Source organism: Hyperoodon ampullatus (genome assembly GCF_949752795.1).
Source record: "Hyperoodon ampullatus genome assembly, chromosome: 4".
NCBI lineage: Eukaryota > Metazoa > Chordata > Mammalia > Artiodactyla > Ziphiidae > Hyperoodon > Hyperoodon ampullatus.
In genome coordinates, this window is record NC_136917.1 from 140,516,075 (window position 1) to 140,534,264 (window position 18,190).

General features: G+C 40.3%; 1 protein-coding gene across 3 annotated transcripts in view; it reads right to left on the reverse strand.

Annotated features, from left to right (window-relative positions):
• GHR (growth hormone receptor) overlaps positions 1-18,190 on the reverse strand; it is a gene marked incomplete at both ends in the record, with an annotated part of 175,768 nt that overhangs the window by 29,234 nt on the left and 128,344 nt on the right. For 2 of the 3 annotated variants that reach the window (XM_079704019.1, XM_079704020.1), the window contains 4 exons: positions 375-465; positions 2,489-2,654; positions 7,692-7,870; positions 12,216-12,388. In XM_079704019.1, coding sequence (XP_079560145.1) covers positions 375-465; positions 2,489-2,654; positions 7,692-7,870; positions 12,216-12,388 — 609 coding nt within the window. The remainder of the gene's footprint in view (positions 1-374; positions 466-2,488; positions 2,655-7,691; positions 7,871-12,215; positions 12,389-18,190) is intronic. The other variant, XM_079704021.1, reaches the window with a different exon arrangement.

The following is an 18,190-nucleotide window of genomic DNA, read 5'->3' on the forward strand; positions in this document are numbered from 1 at the left end:
TTTTAGTTTACCACTTAAATTTCCTCTTACATCAGGACTGTGTCAGACTCAGCCAAAGCCTCACTGCTGCCTACGGTCCTGGAATAAATGAGCCAATTTTTTTCAGACCTTTGATGAGGTACATATCACAAGGTGTATAGTCACTAGCCTCAGCCTCTTAATGTCCTATGCAACTTTCCAGATAGAACTGAGACCTGTGATGTCTCTGTGATGAACACAACAAAGTGGTAAATGTATAACTGGAGATAACGTTTCACTGGGTTGAAATATTTCACTCATGATTCACAAAAGAAAACATCAAACAATAAATGGAAACATGTATGTTTGCTAAATAACTGGCAAAAACATATCAAAGTATGTTATATCACACTTACCTTTGTTGTTTAGAAAATATGAATAAAAATAATGTCACCATTAGTCCAAATATTCCAAAGATAATAAATAAGAACCATGGAAACTGGAAATCTGAAAAACATGAGAACAACATCTCACTCACAGAATTATGAATAGTTGAAGCTTACATTTCACTCTCCTGTTCCACATAAAAAAATTTCCTAATTTGTATTCATCTAGTAGAGTCAGTGATTTCATTTGTTAACCATTGAAATAGAGTGCAATGACTTAGGAGTATTTTCTGTTCCAAGAACACCACTATCCACTTCTTCAGATCCTTTCATGTACCAAAAAAAGAAAATCAAAGTAAAGAAACAGCATACAGTTTAAGCACAATCCATGTTTATACAAACAAATTGCTTTAAGCACCTTATGTATTCAGGGTATGTCATTAAAATGCTTCAGCTCTAGGAAAAATTGATGCCTGTTAATATACTACTTTTCCTAAATAATGTCCACTTGGTTCTTTTTTTTTTTTTTTAAAGTGTGGTGATATTTTTTATCCTCCAGATTGAGGATCCATCAAAAAGATGGGGGCAGAGTTTTACTTTTGATTCATTACTGAAACTTTTTAGACATGCAGGGCATACATTTTCTGCTTAAAAAATATTGTTTGACAGAAGAAAATCAGTACTAGGACTCCCATCTTTAGATTTTAGTATAATTTGTAGCAAATTTGTGGGAGTCTGTAAAACTTCTATTTCATTTCTCAAGAACAAGTGCCACAGTGGCAGAGGCTGACTGCTTTTAAGGTGGAATTTACCTTAACGTTGCTTTATTAAAAGTAGGCTTTTATGCTGTAATATTTTATTTATTTTCTTATTCAGTTATTAAAAGCCCCAAGGGAGATGTTATGCATATTATAAAGAATTAGTGGGGGAGAGAATATCGTTTTTTTTTGTATCTTGTGGTACCTATAATTTTATATCAATGATATACTCAGGAACGTAATATAAAGCGAGAGTTTAATTTTTTTCTTTTTTAACAGAGAAGAAAAGCTTGTTTAAAAAATGTTTTTGTTAAGGAATTAAATGCCATCACAATAAGCTTAAAGGGCATGTGGCAAATGTGCTTTTAACCTGAATTTCATTGTATCAAGTATCATTTGAAACAACAAGCCTGTTGAGTAGAGCTTAGAAAAGATGGTGCCATAGACATTTTCATTTGTGTTATATAGTATCACGGATTCTACCTGTACTATAGACATTTTCATTTGTGTTATATAGTATCACGATTCTACCTGTACTGTAAGTGCAGAAATATAAATTTAATTTCTCTGTAGCTTGTGATTGTTTCGTTAACAAACCTCAGACCCTCATGTGGCACTGTAAACTTTCTGTTTTTAATGGGGATGAGTTATAGCCAATTCCCATTTGGGAGTGATAATACTTTATACACTTACTATTCATTGTTAAGCAGCCTTCTTTATTTCTGTATCCAAAAATTTTAATGCTTTTATTCTGAATTCATAGGTCTCATTTCTTTAAACTATATGTTTATATTTCTTTTATATAGGATCTTCAAATACTCCCTGTCACTCTTGAGCGTATCTAGCACACGATTTATTAAGCCTTCCTCCAGGTAAAAGCCACACCCAAACTTTCTAAAACCAATAAACACCTGCCATTGACTACTTATGCTGACTCAATATTAGGAGTTCTCTAAGATGCCACATAGATAACCATCCATCCAGATTCAGAATTTCTTCACTGTGTATATGAAAAACATTTTTTTCTGATTATAAGTGCAAAACAAACTCATAGAAAATACTAGAAATATAGAAACAAGGAAATAAAGAAATGAAGAAAAGAATCACCTGAAATTCTTTTATCCAGAGATACCCCACCCCCTCCATCAATAGCGTGGTGTATCTTCTGCTCTTTAACTTGCACCTACCCCATGACTTTTCCTGAAAAATTCAAAAATGAAATCCTCCTTCCTCTTTTGTAATGGAGAGTACCTGTTACAGGCAGTGAACTCAAGGTCCCTCATCCTGACAATTGATGCTAATGTATCTTGATCTGGACAACACCCTAAAAATCCCTGTATGTTGACAAAAACCATGTTGGCTTCCATCTTAATCTCTTAGGTTTACCTTCTTCACATGCAAATGGTCTCATCTGAGGAAGTGTTACAAAGAGCACCTCACTGAACTCGCCATATTTTTCAGAGTTTCGTTGTCTGGATCTCACACGCACTTCATACTCTTTATCCAGTCTCAATGAGTACACTGGAACTGATGTTGACAAAACAGGGTCCATCTTTCAAGACAAAATATAAAACTTACTGGTTAGAGAGTCAACAACTCAATGCAATAAGTTCTATGAGGTGTTTCTACATTTGTATTCAAAACGAATTTCTGTAAAGTAGGCAATGTTTTAAAATGCCCTGGTGGAGTTTGCTATTTAGAGAAAGATCAAGGCAAATAACTTAGTAACACAACATTGTAAATTAACTATACTTCAATTAAAAAATGGTAAAAAAAAGAATCATTTTGTTAAATGGGTAGTGGTCTTCAAATTTATTTTGGTATAAACACAAAGATATGATAGACTTGTTTAAAGAAATGTAGCTATATCTTTGCATTAGGCTGTCAGATATTCTACTAAGATCAAAGCATAATAGAATTATAGTGAATGGCAGAATTATAAAGATTACAGATACACTGCCTACCCTTTGGGATATTACATTCTTATGTAAAGACATCAGAACTGAAAGAAACAAACATATTTCCTATATCTATATCTGTTCTTTGGAAATCCTGGGTAGTCATTCATATGATCACAGAATTGGAAATTGTCCTAGAAAAATCATAGTTGTCTTAATTAAACTTTCAAACAATTCTATCAGCTTGCTCTAGAAGGCTTAAAGCCACCTCAAAATGGTTTGCTATTTAAAATTTGTGAAGAAAAGTCACTGGAGGCCTTTGGTAACAACCAACAGGATTCCACAACCCTGAAGGCCAGGATGTTCCTTTACCTTCCCAGGGAAGGGTAGGTGAGGCTATTAGACCTTTAAGACATGTTGCTATCAAAGAGGTTAGACACAACTAATGATGGTGTTTTCCTCCAAGTCAAATATTCAAAGCAGGTATCCAATATGTGCTTTTCTTGTGTTTTTGGGTAGAACATCTTGTTCCTGTTTATAGAAAATTAGGAACATTCTCTTCTTCAACAGCATGGGTTTTTCACATAAATAAGATTCTCATAATTTGTTTTATTAAGTCAGAGCCTGGGCCTTCAGCTTCTAAAACAAATTTCCCTTCACCTCAGTTAGTTTCTACTCACAAAGTACCTCTTTTTTTCTCCTATGTACACAGAGTGGTTAGTTTGCATCTTTTATAGATGCTTAATATATGGAATATTTGTATACCTAAAATGCTTCTGAATATTAAATTCATCTTATTATTTTTCTTAAACTATTTTAAAAAGCCTATGTTTCCATTCTTGAAGCCCTCATTTCTCTGTCACTGTCACCAGTACTATTTCTTTACAGATTTCATTAATAACAAAAGCAAAAAAGGACCCTCGGCCATTCGACCCATAGCCCCCTCTCCATCTTCCCTCACCCTTCCACACCAGCCACACCAAACTCAAATTGGCTCACAGGGCTCCTAATACCCACCCTGCTCCCTGCTACCTTCCTATGAGGGAAAGCCTATTCTTGGCTAATTCTCAGTGCAAGTACTGCTGATATTCTAAGAAGCCTCTTCTGGCAATTATCCCTACTCCATCCTGCCAGGTAGTACACATATTACTTCTTTTAATTCATTGCTCTAATTTCTATATTATACTGCAAATTCCCTGGGGACAAACGATGCCTTCTTTACATTTCCAAAGTCCAGCACAATACCAGGTATATAGTGGGTACTCAAGAGATGGCCAACACAATTGTGGATAATTTGACGCCACCCATTAAGTCTTAAAAAAAAAAAACCCAACAAATTCTTAACTTGGTTTAGCAGGTAAGTAGTTGTAAGCAACTACATGGTCATTAGAATTACTTTTATATTCAAAATGTGTTTAATAAATTAAAAATGGGCATAGTAATACCAAATTCAATATTGTCAAATGTAACATGAATTCCTAATAGAAGCAACAAAAATTAGCCTTTTCCTCCTTGACTTACAACCCTCTCTTCTTTTTATGCTTATGCCTCTTGTTCTCATAACCAAGTAGAATGTAAGTCCTTCAAGAGAGGTCAATTCTTATAGATGGGCCCTTGATACTCATGACAATTCTGAGATACTTTGCAAATTACCAAACTTATAAATATCATGAATTTGTAACTTCATTTATAAAGGTAAGTAAAGTAAAAGTTAATTGACCCCTTTGGACTACCTGATGAGATTTTAGCAGGGGTGCAATGAAAAGTGCCGCAAAGCCAAGTTGGGATGCAGCCCTGAATGGTCGACCGAGTCCCATGCTCCCACGCACCTGGCTCAGAGTGTGCGATTCCTATCAGTGCCTCGGCTGGGACAGAACTACAGGCCATGGACTTTCTGTGTTCAAACTATCGGCACTCAATTTGTGTGCTAATGTTCTGACTTACATCTTTGCTTTTTCTAGGTTGTCAATTTTTTTTTTTTTTTTTGCGGTACGCGGGCCTCTCACTGTCACGGCCTCTCCCGTCGCGGAGCACAGGCTCTGGACGCTCAGGCCCAGCGGCCATGGCTCACGGGCCCAGCTGCTCTGCGGCACGTGGGAACCTCCCGGACCGGGGCACGAACCCGCGTCCCCTATATCGGCAGGTGTACTCCCAACCACTGCGCCACCAGGGAAGCCCCTAGGTCGTCAAATTTTTGTTTCAGGTCTCCTCCACACTCTTAAAAATGATTGAGAATCCTAAAGATTTTGGTTTTTTGGGGTTATACCTATCACTATTTACCATACTAGAAACTGAAAATGAGAATTTTAAAAATACTAATTTCAAAATTAAAATAATAGATTTTATGTTAACATGTTTTTATAAAAATTATTGTACTTTCTGAAACAATAAAGTTACAGTGAGAAAAGTGACATTGTTTTACATTTTTGCAAATCTCTTTAATATCTGGCTTAATGGCTGTATTTTTACAACTGTCTCTGAATTAAAACTGCTAGGATGTGTTGTTTTGGTTGAGGTGCATAAATAAAACTTGGTCTCACAGATATATAGTGAGGAAACGGAAGAGATATTTTAATACTCTTTAATACTCTTTTAATACTCTTTTCAGATAATTGTATATATTCTTCTTTAACACCAACAAAAAAACTCAGTAAGTGGTATTTTCTTAAAGGTTAATTGCAGTGTGGAATCTGAAACTCTATCAATGAATCTTTCACACTTCATTATATTAAAATCCACCATTCCATCTAGTACTTTGAATGGATCATTTCCCCATGTGTGGTTTTGGTTACAGTATGTACTGGTCATTTGGAAAATATTGTTCACTGAGTTATGCATATTTTCTAAATTTCACTATATAATATTTAAAAAAAACCTCACTTTTGCTTATATCACCATTGATCTCATTAGGAGATCTTCAAAGGTTGGGGAAGCTGTCAAGCTCACAGCTGCAGATGGCAAGTTTTCCAAAATTCGAATTTAATTTTGAAAGCTCAAATTTTCTCATTGGCAACAAATACTGTCAATTGTTTTTCCTAAGTGTTAAGTTCACTTTTTCAAGAAATGTTGCCAAGTATTTGCCAACTCAAATATGAAAAACCATCCAGCTGTTTATCAGTTATTCTTTCAAAGTAAAAATGGTATTCCAAGCAAAAAGCAGCTAGTTCTAGCAGGCCACTCAGGTGTTTAAATGCCTTTTCTCAAGATAACCAACCACACCTCAGTATGTAGCTGCAGTGCTTTATGTGTACTTCCCATGTGTCACACAGAAGATTAAAAAGCTACATACTCAGAAGTCGTGATTTAATAAAATTAATAATACATGCAGCTTCATCGAGGACATTCTTATGTGAAACTACCTCCCCCCAGCCCTGATCACTGCTTCTTAACTGTGAGTGCATGGTGGTGAAGAATACAGTGACTGTCAGTACGATTTGGAATTACTGCCTTGATTTGTGCTAAGGCAGCAGCAGTTTCCACCATTGTGTTTGTACTATCTGTGTAAATCTCGACACAGTGAAAAAAGGAAAGAACATTCTAGTATTATTATGAAAATAGTCTTGAGCTTGTGGACTCCCTGAAAGGGCAGGGGTCCAAAGTTTACACTTTGGGAACTGCTGCCCTGGGGTGCCTAGCACTGTGCCTTGTGCATGGTAGTTATTTCAATACCTGGTTGCTGAACAAATGTTTGACTGAAGCTTGAATTTAGAAAGCCTTGTTTGACTCAGCATCCAGCCAAGCTTTTCTGCACCAAGTTATGGAACAGATATCTAAATTAAAATGATTCCACAAACAGAACCTTGAAGCCCAATATTTAACTGTGCACAGCTGCTCTAAACTTAACTTTCCTCTAATGACAAAACTGGCTTCTTTCTCAGCAGTTCACTGAATGGACAGGGCCTGGTGTCTCAAAATTCTGGGAGTGAGGCTGTGCCGGGCTGCTGGGCACGACCTGGTGACCAGCCAGAATCCACTTGGCTTGGCCAGGCCTGTGGCTGTGGCTAGACTGATTTAGAACTGGTTACATTGGGAGCAGCATGATAATCCTGGTTTCTTCTTGTTGTGTGCCATGTGGACTTTATCGAAGTGCCCAGTTCCCATACACTTGTGGGGTTCAGAGGTCAACCAGTACCATGCCACTTGCTTACATAAAAACCTCTTAGCTTGATTCTCCCTTGAGGTATGTAACAAAACATCCTTCTGAGACCTCTAGGGGATCAATTCCCTCCCCCTCTGTTTCCCTCCTGGAGTCACTCAAGAACTTATTTTAATGGGGGTCTGGTGAAGAGTAGCAACTAAAATCATGGGAGAATATTTAGCCACAGCTCACTGTTGACCTTGATCATAACCCTTCCCATGTTTAGCCACATCCTCAAAGGCAGCAAAGTGGCTAGAGTGCACGATATTGTTCTAAAGTTCAACTGGATACCAATGATGACTGGGGAAATATAGTTTTCCTTTCCTTCCATAGGTTTCTGTATAAAACTCCATGTAAGCATTTGCTGTCTTAAAGAATTCCAAGATGATATTTTACTGATTATATCCATTTTTCTCAAATAAGAAATTAGAGAGCATATAGCATGGGCATGTGGTATTAAGTCAAAAGGAAGTCTATAAATGAGAGGGGGTTGTTAAATTAAAAAGAAGAAAAGTCAAAGGATTTTTAAATGTGAGATGTAATGATATCTTACCATTTTCCACTGGGTCTCATTTACTTCTTTGTATTGCAGTTCATACTCCAGGACTATCCATCCCTTCTGAACATCTGCATTTGGTGGTGGTTCCCATCTCACTTGGATATCTGCATGAATCCCTGTTAAACTGATGTTCAGTAAAGTCCAGTTGAGGCCAATGGGTGGATCTGGTTGCACTGGGCATTTCAACAGAGAATTAGTACACAGACACAGCTCGATATTAGTGGAATGCTTTCTTCCGAAGAGACTGTTACTTTATACAATTTTATTATTCAAACTCTTAATTCTTCCAATATTCCCACTTTATGGGAGAGTATCATTTTTTTTAACATCTTTATTGGAGTATAATTGGTTTACAATGGTGTGTTAGTTTCTGCTTTACAACAAAATGAATCATTTTTTAACTTAAGGATGATCTGTTTCTAACTTAAGGATGATCTATTTTTAACTTAAAAAGCCCCTATAAAAAATGCCTTTTTGAGTTTAAAATCTGGTCTATAGATATTCTTAAAGATTTGCCATGTTTTACACTTCTTTTGGCTCTGATAGGATTCATACTTTGGGATTTTGGCAAAGGAATTCACTTTAACTCAGAACTGAAGGAAGAGAGAGTCTGAAAGATCTATGGTATTTAAACATGTCGCTGTTTTGGAACCAAGGGTGGAGAAATCTTTTTTCTTCCAAGCTGTATGTGACCTGGGGCAAGATCTTTCTTATTTTCTTTCTCATTTCTTGTCTTTGCCACTTCTGTACGGCTACAGAAGCACAATCCTCCCAAACACTCAGTAAATATTCCTTAGCTTGCCTTCCTAGCCACATGTGATCATTTCTTCAGATATAAAATGAAGGCATTACACTGCTCTCTCAAATGGTAATGAATCAGTGTTTTCTGTGTTTTACTTAACTGCATGCTACTGACCACTGTGGAGTGGATACTACTTTTTAAAAAATGAGAAAGTCCCAATTTGACTAATCATGACCACATTTTGGAAATTAAAGGGATTTGCAAAATAGCTAAGCTACCCACATCATGATAGTTATACCTCATCTTTCTGGATTTGTTGGAGACTGATGAATTCTGAAAACCGAAGCTTAACCCTTTATAGGACTGAACTATAAAAATGTTTTTAATGCAAAATTTTCTCCAACTTATTACTCATGTTGCATCTTACAAATCTTCCTGTCTACTTTAAATAGAGGATATAGAACTGGGTCCTTTATGAGAAGGCTCAGTACCACTGTTATGAGCATAATAATAACCTCTTCCTTACTTTTATGCTTATTTCTATGTGCCTTAGTTGACACATTACGGTGTGAGAAACACTCTGAGATGTTTAAAAAGCATCTGAAACTGAATGCATTCAAAGGCAAGTCTTCTGCCTGAAGCTTGATCCTCTTCTACCTTCCCTGGTTCTGTTAATGGTGACTCCATTCCTCCAGTTGCTCAGGATAAAAATGGTCAACCTTCCCGGACTCATCTTTTTTTTTTTTTTTCTGTACGCGGGCCTCTCACTGTTGTGGCCTCTCCCGTTGCGGAGCACAGGCTCCGGACGCGCAGGCTCAGTGGCCATGGCTCACGGGCCCAGCCGCTCCGTGGCATGTGGGATCTTCCCGGACCGGGGCACGAACCCGTGTCCCCTGCATCGGCAGGCAGACTCTCAACCACTACGCCACCAGGGAAGCCCCCAGACTCATCTTTTTTTCCACCATCCCACATTCTGTCAGCTGTACTTTCAAGATATTCCCCCAATCCACCCACTTCTCATCACCTGCATGGCTCTAACCTGGTCCTAGCTATTATCATTTTTTTTTTTCTGCATTAGCCTCCCAACTAGCCTCTTCCTGTGGTCCTTGTCCCCCTTCAGTCTATTTTCAACACAGCCCTCGATACTGTGGACATGGTGGTCACCTTAAGTTAGGTCATATCACTCATCATTTAAAGCCTTCCACAGGCTTCCTATCTCACTCCAGATGAAAGCCAAAGTCACACAATGGCTTAAAGGGTACCTTAGCTTTGACCCTCTGACCTCTGGGATCTGGTCTATGACCACACTCCTCCTCGCTCTCTGTGTATCCCCTCACTACCCCCTGCTGTTCCTTGAGAGAGCAAAGGCATGCTCCCGCTTCAGGATCTTTACCCTTCCTGTGCCCTCTTCCCTCAGGTAGACACGTGACTGTTCTCTCATTTCCTTCTTTACTCAAGTGTCGCTGTCTCGGTGAAGCCATGTCTGATAACGCTACCATTGCAACCTCTCCAGCATGCTTTTCTCCCTCCCGATGTTATCTCTCTTTCCAGCATGGTCTCTTTCCACCCTCACTGGGAAAATGTCCCACTAGGGCAGACGTTTTCTGTCCCCAGCACCTAGAACACTGCCTGGTCCAAGGAAGAGACTCAAAGATTGGCTGAATAAACTGAATGAATGACAAATGCCTAAGTAATATATGACTTTAAATCCAAAGATGAGCCCTGTGAGGTCTAGTAGAATGCATTCATTATACATGAGAAAGCTGAGGCTTGTGATTGTCATCTTCAGATCTAGGTTCACCTCGGTTCTTTTTTGTCTCTCATTCTCAGCTCCCTCCCTTCCTGCTTTCATGGTAACTCTGCCCGTCATCATCTTTTGCCTTGATTATCACAAAGTCTTCTAATCCCCATACCTCTAGTCTGTGCTATTCCAATCTACCCTCTACATTGCAGCAAGATGAATTTCCCTGAGACAATAGTACCATGCTGTATGGCTTTGAGGTTAAGAGCATGGGCTCTGGAGCTATGTTGCTTAGATTCAAATCTCAGCTCTGCCTACCAGCTGTCTGACCTTGAGCTAGTCATTGATCCCCTGCTTTGGGGATCAGTTTCATCATCTGTAAAATGGGGATTATAATAGAACCTATCTCACACAGTTATCATACCTGATCTATGGTAAATGCTTTGTAAGTGTTAGCAATAAATATCCTGAGGTCATTTCCCTGCTTAAGCATCCTCAAATGTACCCCTGGGCAGTAAGGTAAGGTCCAAATTCCTCTGTGGGGTACACAAGATCAATTGATGATTTCTCTGGCCAACGAGTCAGGCCTGCCAAACTGCTCCTGAGTCTGTGAAGATTCTGTGCTGTTTGTCACTTTAGGAACTTAGTCGCTGTTGGAAGACACAGTCCATTTTGTATAACTGGCAACTCCTGCAGATGCTTTAAGAAGTAACTGAACTAGTCACCATCTCTGTGCAGCCCCTTCTCATCCCTCAGGCCCAGTCAATCATTCACACCTCTGGCCACAACCTTGGCTTGCTGTGCATTCCACACACCTTGAGTCCGGCACCTATTGTGCTGTATCACAATTACTTGTTGACCTGCCTGATTTCCCTACTTGACTGCGTCTTACTCGTTCTGTAGCCAACACACCCAGCACAGTGCCCGGCTCATGGCAGGCACTCAGTGAAAGTCAGCCAGGTAAACGAGTGGGGCTGGCTCTTGGCAGGGTCAGGGTTAGAACATGGGTCTTGACACAGTAGTCTTTCTGCTACTCATTTAGCCACTAGACAGCTACATCTATTGACGTTAGGGCATATGTATGAGTAGTTCCTCTAAACTGTATAATTGGGTTCTCTTTTCTGCTTGGTACAGTTTTCTCAATCTTCTCCCTCAAAGTCAGGCTATCAGATATACTTGTTTCCATCTGCAACTTCTACCCACACTCTCTCTGTCTCTTCCAGTCTGCTGATGCCTGGGAAACCACACACAAGAACAACACATCTGAGAGAGGCTCCAAGGAATTCCTATAAGCAACAAATGAGCTTTGTGGATAGATTTGAGGCACCAATGTCAGCTACTCATGGTCCTTCTTTGATTCTTTCTATTTAGCTGTTTATACTATTATAGTATAAACATGAATATTCCAATTATGGTTGTTTGTTTTGTTTCATTTCCCCTGTGTCCACATGATGGGCAAGGGATAAGCTGCTTGGATCTTTCACTTCGTTCATTGAGCTGATTACCTCCAGTGTTTGTTTTGAGATCTTATAAACATGTCTTTAAACTGATTTTGGCTGTTCTGTCAATGTAAAATTCCAGAATGATTATGCCTTGTGGTAAAGAAAATCTAGGCATTTATTACAGCAATGACAGAGATCAAGGCCAATGTATTTCAGTAGATCAGAATATAATAATCATACCAAATCATTAGGAGAGAAGGAATCTTAAGAGTGCATTGAGTTTGTCCCTTGCAGGGGCACACAAGAATACAACCCAGCTTTAGAGACCTTCTCAATGAAAAGACTCCATAAGACTCCTATTCTTTTCTTTACAACATTTACTGCCAGATTTTTTTCATGTGAGAGCCAACCCAAGCTCCCTCTGCCCTTTCTCTCTTGTTCACCAGCTGATCTCACGCACTGTAAAGGAGACCTCCATCCCTCTACAGAGTGCAATGACACAGTCTTCCTATTTGCATACACTTGGACTTTGCAGCCTTCCCCACTTATTTAATCTAAAGCCATGTCAAATAAAACACAAACCTGTGATTTACCTATTTCCTCAACAGAGAAACACTTCTGATCCACAGTATCACTATTGCTAGTTAGCTTGATACAGTAGGGGATCCAAATGGAGGTATAAGATGAATTAAAGTAACAGCTGTTTTCTCCAGCAGAGACATAATCGGGGCATTCTTTCCATTCTTGAGTCCATTCTTGAGTGCTCCTGAAATGGAGGGTAAAAAAGGATGAGTTGTTCCCCCAAATCACGCCATAGCTTAAGCCAAAGCAAGGTGCTTGGCAGTCAGATTCAATAAACTGGGACACAACTATGTTATGAGCAAGTATCTTAGTGGCACCATTTCCAAGAAGTAGCACATCTGGGGATTGATGATCAGTGTCTGTAGACCGATAGAAGGCCATTTGGTACTTCTGCCTATACTAAAAGCATCCCTTCATTGACTGAGTATAATGTGCCAGCTCCTAAATTAAGTGATTTATTGGTAGGTACTTCACTATCCCCATTCTGCAGATGAGGGTTCTCAGGCTTACAAAGGTTTAAAAATGTTCCTTTATTAAAATACTGCAGAGAGTCAACCCCCAAACTATAGAGATTCCCAGAGAACAGCTGAGTCTTTAAACCTGGGTATTCCCCCAACTTATGGTGGAAGAAACTGAGGCAGCATGCTGATGGTATTCTGCAGGCTGTGACGTGGAGATTTGGGTGGCCCTGAAGTGGAAAACTGGCTACCGCCCTACTCTGAACTGCTGCATCCTGTGTCCATCTCACCAAAGCTGTCCATTGTTTGGGGGGGATGGTTTCCTGTTGCCTTGAACTCCTTCCCATTCTCCTGATTTTTCTTCCTTAATTACATGAAGAGCCATGGGAACATTTCAAACATGCTGGACATCCAGGTAACCTTTAAGAAACATGGGAGTCCTAGGATTTTCCCCTCTACTTATAAAAGAGACAAAAGCCATGAACCCAGAAATTTAAAAAAATTCTCCAAACTGAGAAAGCATTTTTCTTCTCCATTTTGTAAATAGAAATGGACATTTAATTATAATATCAAAAAAAGGAAAACAAAAATGGGCTGAACTGAATCAATGTGTTTGCCTATCACTTCCTTTTTTGGTTTCTCTACAAAGAACAAGTTCATCTTTTCCTATATCTTCGATCAGATAAGAACAAACAAAACAAGTCATGAAGGATAGATGGACACAAGGAGAACACTGAAGAAATCAGAAAAGCTACATCTCCATATTTAAATTCTACCATAGAGTTATTCACCTCTATCCCACTCTACAGAAAGCATCATTTACCCAGATGACTTAGAACAACAGCAGGATGTGTGTTGAAGAAAAAAGAGATGCCAGGAAGTTCACTGTGGGAGGATGTCAGTTTGGGGAAAGGATATTCCCTGATCAGCTGCTAAGGGGACCTTAACAAAAATGCAGAGCAATCAAAAGATTGCTCAGACTCAAGTCCATCCCAGCAGGGACTGAGCAAACATGTGAGACAATGTGACACAGCTCTCCTCCCATTTCCCATCTGCTTGCCTGACTGAATGAGTGAATTCAGCAAGCCATCATTGGGTGTCTCCAATGCAAGCAGTATGTAAGCATTATAGCTGGCACTAGCACTGTGTGGCTATAATGATTAATAAGACTTGATCACTACCTTCAGGCTAGAAGATGACTCAGAAATTACCATCTGAGTACTTTCTTTTTCTGTCTCCTTTATTCAGTATACTGATATTTCATAAGCATTGATTATATATAAAACACTGTGCCAGATATTATGTGGGATTCAGGTGAATTACTCCTGCCTCAGGGGAATGACCGAGAAACTGTATTACAAAGCAGTGTGGCTAAGTGTTTACACATAGTACTCACTGGAGTTAGAAGAGGGAATGATTGCTCTGGCTGTTCATGGAAGGCTTCAAGGTGGAGGTGGTGTTTTTAGCAATCTTGAAGATGGGTAAAAGTTTAACAGATGGCAATAGGGAAAGGAAGAGAGGGAACAGAAGGCAATGGAATAATTGGGAAAAACTTTCTGAAATTAGAATTGCTACTTAGGTGGGGTAACTGATTATTTACTTACTCTTCACTAGGCTATCGGCCGAGAAGGGGGTTTATAAGTCAAGGGGACATAAAGCCAGGTAATGTGTGGCGGAGGGAGAAGCGGGTAGGAATGACCTTGTGTCGGCTGAGGCGCTTGGGGCTGGCAGGCCAAACTGTGGAGGTCTGTGAGCATCACCCCAGGGGGGTGGGTGCTGGGCAGCAGTGGACAACAAGGACCCTGCAGGCTGTGGGAAGACAGGATGAAGAGCTGGGAGAAGACACATGTTTCCTTCTTTACAGCTGTTTCCCAAGTTTGGCATGAGGAGAAAAGTTGTGTAACATCAGGGGGTCCTTGAGACAGCTGCTCGTCAGCTGTTGGAAAGAACTTGGGATTAACATGGACAGTGAACTGTTGCTTAATTTCTGGTTGAGATTCTCAAAAGCTGCACACTCTTGGATGAGAGGGAGGTTCATCTCCGATGGGAAAATTAAGTGGGTAGAGGGTAGAAGAATCGTGTGTATTGTGTGTATGTGTTTAGAATAGGAAAAAGATAAAAAAGAAGTATCGATAGGTGGCTCATTGAACTATGGTATGGTTTATTTTATCTTGGCTTTCAAACAAAATAAGAGTATAGTAAAGAGAATGGTTTAAGAGATTGCCCAGGAAATGAGGCTTCCATATAATAGTAAAGGACATATCAAACGTCTTTAGCATAATTGACAGTATTAAAGTTACTATTAAAACATTCTAGTGCTTAGCAGGTCTGGATTTGTAATAGGGAGGTTAGCTCTGTGTATTTCACACAGTTTCTCAACTTTGGCTTGTCAGCACCCTGGTCCCCATGGGGACTGTATGAAAAACACTGTTTAGATTGTCCCCTACCCATTAGCTCCACGGAACAAACAACTTAAAGCACTTATCTTAAGCACAATAGATCCGAAAGAGCTAGTTCAAAACACAACTCCCAACCCCCTTCCCCTCACTAACTGAAGTTGAATTTTATTTTAAATACATATTTAACACTTCTTTTTAAACTATTAAATTTAGAGAAAAAAAAACAAACAAATGGGGGCTTCCCTGGTGGCACAGTGGTTGAGAATCCGCCTGCCGATGCAGGGGACACGGGTTCGTGCCCCGGTCCGGGAAGATCCCACATGCCGCGGAGCAGCTGGGCCTGTGAGCCATGACAACTGAGCCTGCGCGTCCTATGCGTCCGGAGCCTGTGCTCCGCAACGGGAGAGGCCACAGCAGTGAGAGGCCCGCGTACCACAAAAAAAAAACCCCAAAACAATAAACAAATGGACTCACAAAACAGATGCTCTGCTGCCTGCCTTCACTGGGTTGAATTTCTCCACAGATGACCAAAGCCCGTTTATGGAAGCTACTCCCTACACTTAAGTGCTTTAGGTTTGCTCCCAGACTGGCAGACTGGCTTGTGACATACAGGTGAGAACTATAGCAAGAGCCTATCAATAAAAATCCGAATAAAGAGCAGAAGAAATGCTTTCCACTTAAAGGTAACCAATTGGAAGAGAAATAAAAAATAAATAAATAAAACATCATTTATGTTCTAAGGGCAACTGTTTTCATTATCTCCACATCGTGCGTTTTAGGCTTAAAATGTAACATTTTCCTTAAAAAAAGAAAAGAAAGTAAAACTGCTCTTTCTCCTTTCTAATTTCCCCCACCACCTTGCATGGAAAAGAAACTTTCTTTTCAAAAGCCAGGGTAATCTGGGGAGGGGGTTTGGTGGGGTTGGGGGAGAGAGAATCTTTGAGACTGAGCCTTCACACGCCCACTTCTTTGAAAATGAGGCATCTGCAGGCAAAAGGCTGAGAGCAGAACATGCTGACAGGCTCCCAGAGGCTCTTTTTGCCAGGCCTGTGATTTGCATTCTTGCTGAGTCCCCTCCAAGCTCAGAGGCTGAATCGGGCACGGTATCCGTCACAGGGTGGCACAGTCTGTTCTGAATTGGCTGACTCTTCCCCCAGCTCACCTGGCCGGGAGCGGAGCCAGCCAAGCCTGCAGCTGCCTCTGAGCCCATCCTCTGGGCCTGACGTGTTTAGATTCCCTTGTGCTTTAGCTACCAAGGCCAGGCCGGGAGTGCATCAGCCCCCTCCTTCTCCTCCCCGCCTCCGGTGCTCCGGCTCTGGATGACATCATGTCACAGTTTCATCTCTGTATCAGGGATGGGGAGTCATGACTCTATAGTCCCAGGAGTTGCCTGGGAACTGAATTCTAAGAAACAATGACAAGAGTCAGAAAATGCATTTGTATTTTCCGCTTTGTGTAAGTGGGTAACATGAAGGCAACACATTTGTACTCTAATTGGTGCAGTCCTGATAATGTATATTCCTGATACTCCTAATTCCCTTAATTCTCCCCTTTCCAGAGAAACCGGAAAGGTTGCATGTTATTTTGGCTAAGATATTCAAAATAGCTAAATGCTTATAGAGAAAACACAAAACACTGATTTTGCCAGTTTGGTAGGCCCTAATTATGAGGTTGTACTTAGGGGGTTTGAGGATGTGACAATTTCTTCCCCTGGGATCCCAAACTCTACTAGGACAATAATTGATGACATCTTTCTGAATAGATCCAAGACTTTCCCCCCACCTCATCACACTTTCAGTGGCATCTCTACTGGCACAGGGCTGGGTTTGGACTAGGGATGCTGAAAAGCCTGGACTGTGCAGAGAAGGCCTGGAGGCAAAGGTATGTGGCCCTGATGGATGAGGGTAAGGGACAAATATATATTTGTGAAGGCTGCATCCTTTTGGATCTTTTTGCTCAGGTTCAAAGTTGGTGAATATTAGGGTGGTGAAAATCTGTTTTCATAAAGTGGGCCCAACTGCTATTTCTTTCTTTATTTTAGTTAATTGTGCCAGTATGAATAACTTATTTTGTTTTGATTGAGCTCTAAGTTGCTGAAGCAGAAGTATGAAAATTGAACCTACTAAATCTCTCTTCACTTAACAATCATTTCAGAAGATATTCAAAAGTGTTACCAGACATTTTAGCTTCCTGTCCAAATGTATGTATACAAATCGGCTTTGTCAACTGGCCCCTACCTCTCTGCAGTATCAGCCGTGATGGGAAAAAAAGTGCATTTGGTGCCCAGCCATCTCATCTTCGTGTGCCCTTTGGGGTACATCTGAGAGACCTCTCACACACCTGGAAGCTGACTAAGGCCAGTCCTAGTTGCTAATTCAAAGTATTTATTTGCAAATTAAGCATCCAGCTCTGCATTAAAAATGGTCTTATAGCACACCAATAATCATAAGCAGTAAAGAATCAAAAATCACTTTTGTAGCCCAGCTATTAGAATTCTATGTTATTTTAAATTATTATCACGCTACCAATAATAAGAATAGCAGCTACCATTTATTCAGTACTTACTATGCTTGTCACCAAGCACCGCGATAAGTGTTTTTCATGGATTAGTTAATAGAACCCTCACAAGAAGCCATGTGGCAAGGTCTATTATCTCCGTTTTGCAAATGAGGTGGCTGAATTGTTGACAGACTGACTAATCTGCCCAGCATCACTCTGTGAGCGAGGGCCGGAGCCAGGCTGAAATGCGAGATGGTTGGCCCTGAGCTCATGCCCTTAACTGCCTGCTGCCTCTACCTTTCCTTTCCCCGCTCCTCTGGGGGATTGACAGCACCATCCTTGGACAGATGACCACCACCAGATCAGGGGTCTCCACTAATCTTGCATCTTGGCTTAGGCCTTCCCTGGGGGTTGGGTGGAAAAGAGGAGATGATAGAGTGTTTGAGCCTAAAATTTTAAAAGCAAAAAGGTACAACCTGAGAGTAAACAGAAATGGAAGTCGTGCCAGGTGAGGGGTAAGAAATAAACGACTCGGGTGGTGATTATGTTGAAAGACCTTTGTTTCACTCTCCCCCTGTTATTTTACAGGACCATCAGTAAAAATGGAAGAGAGAAGTATCACAGTCCCTC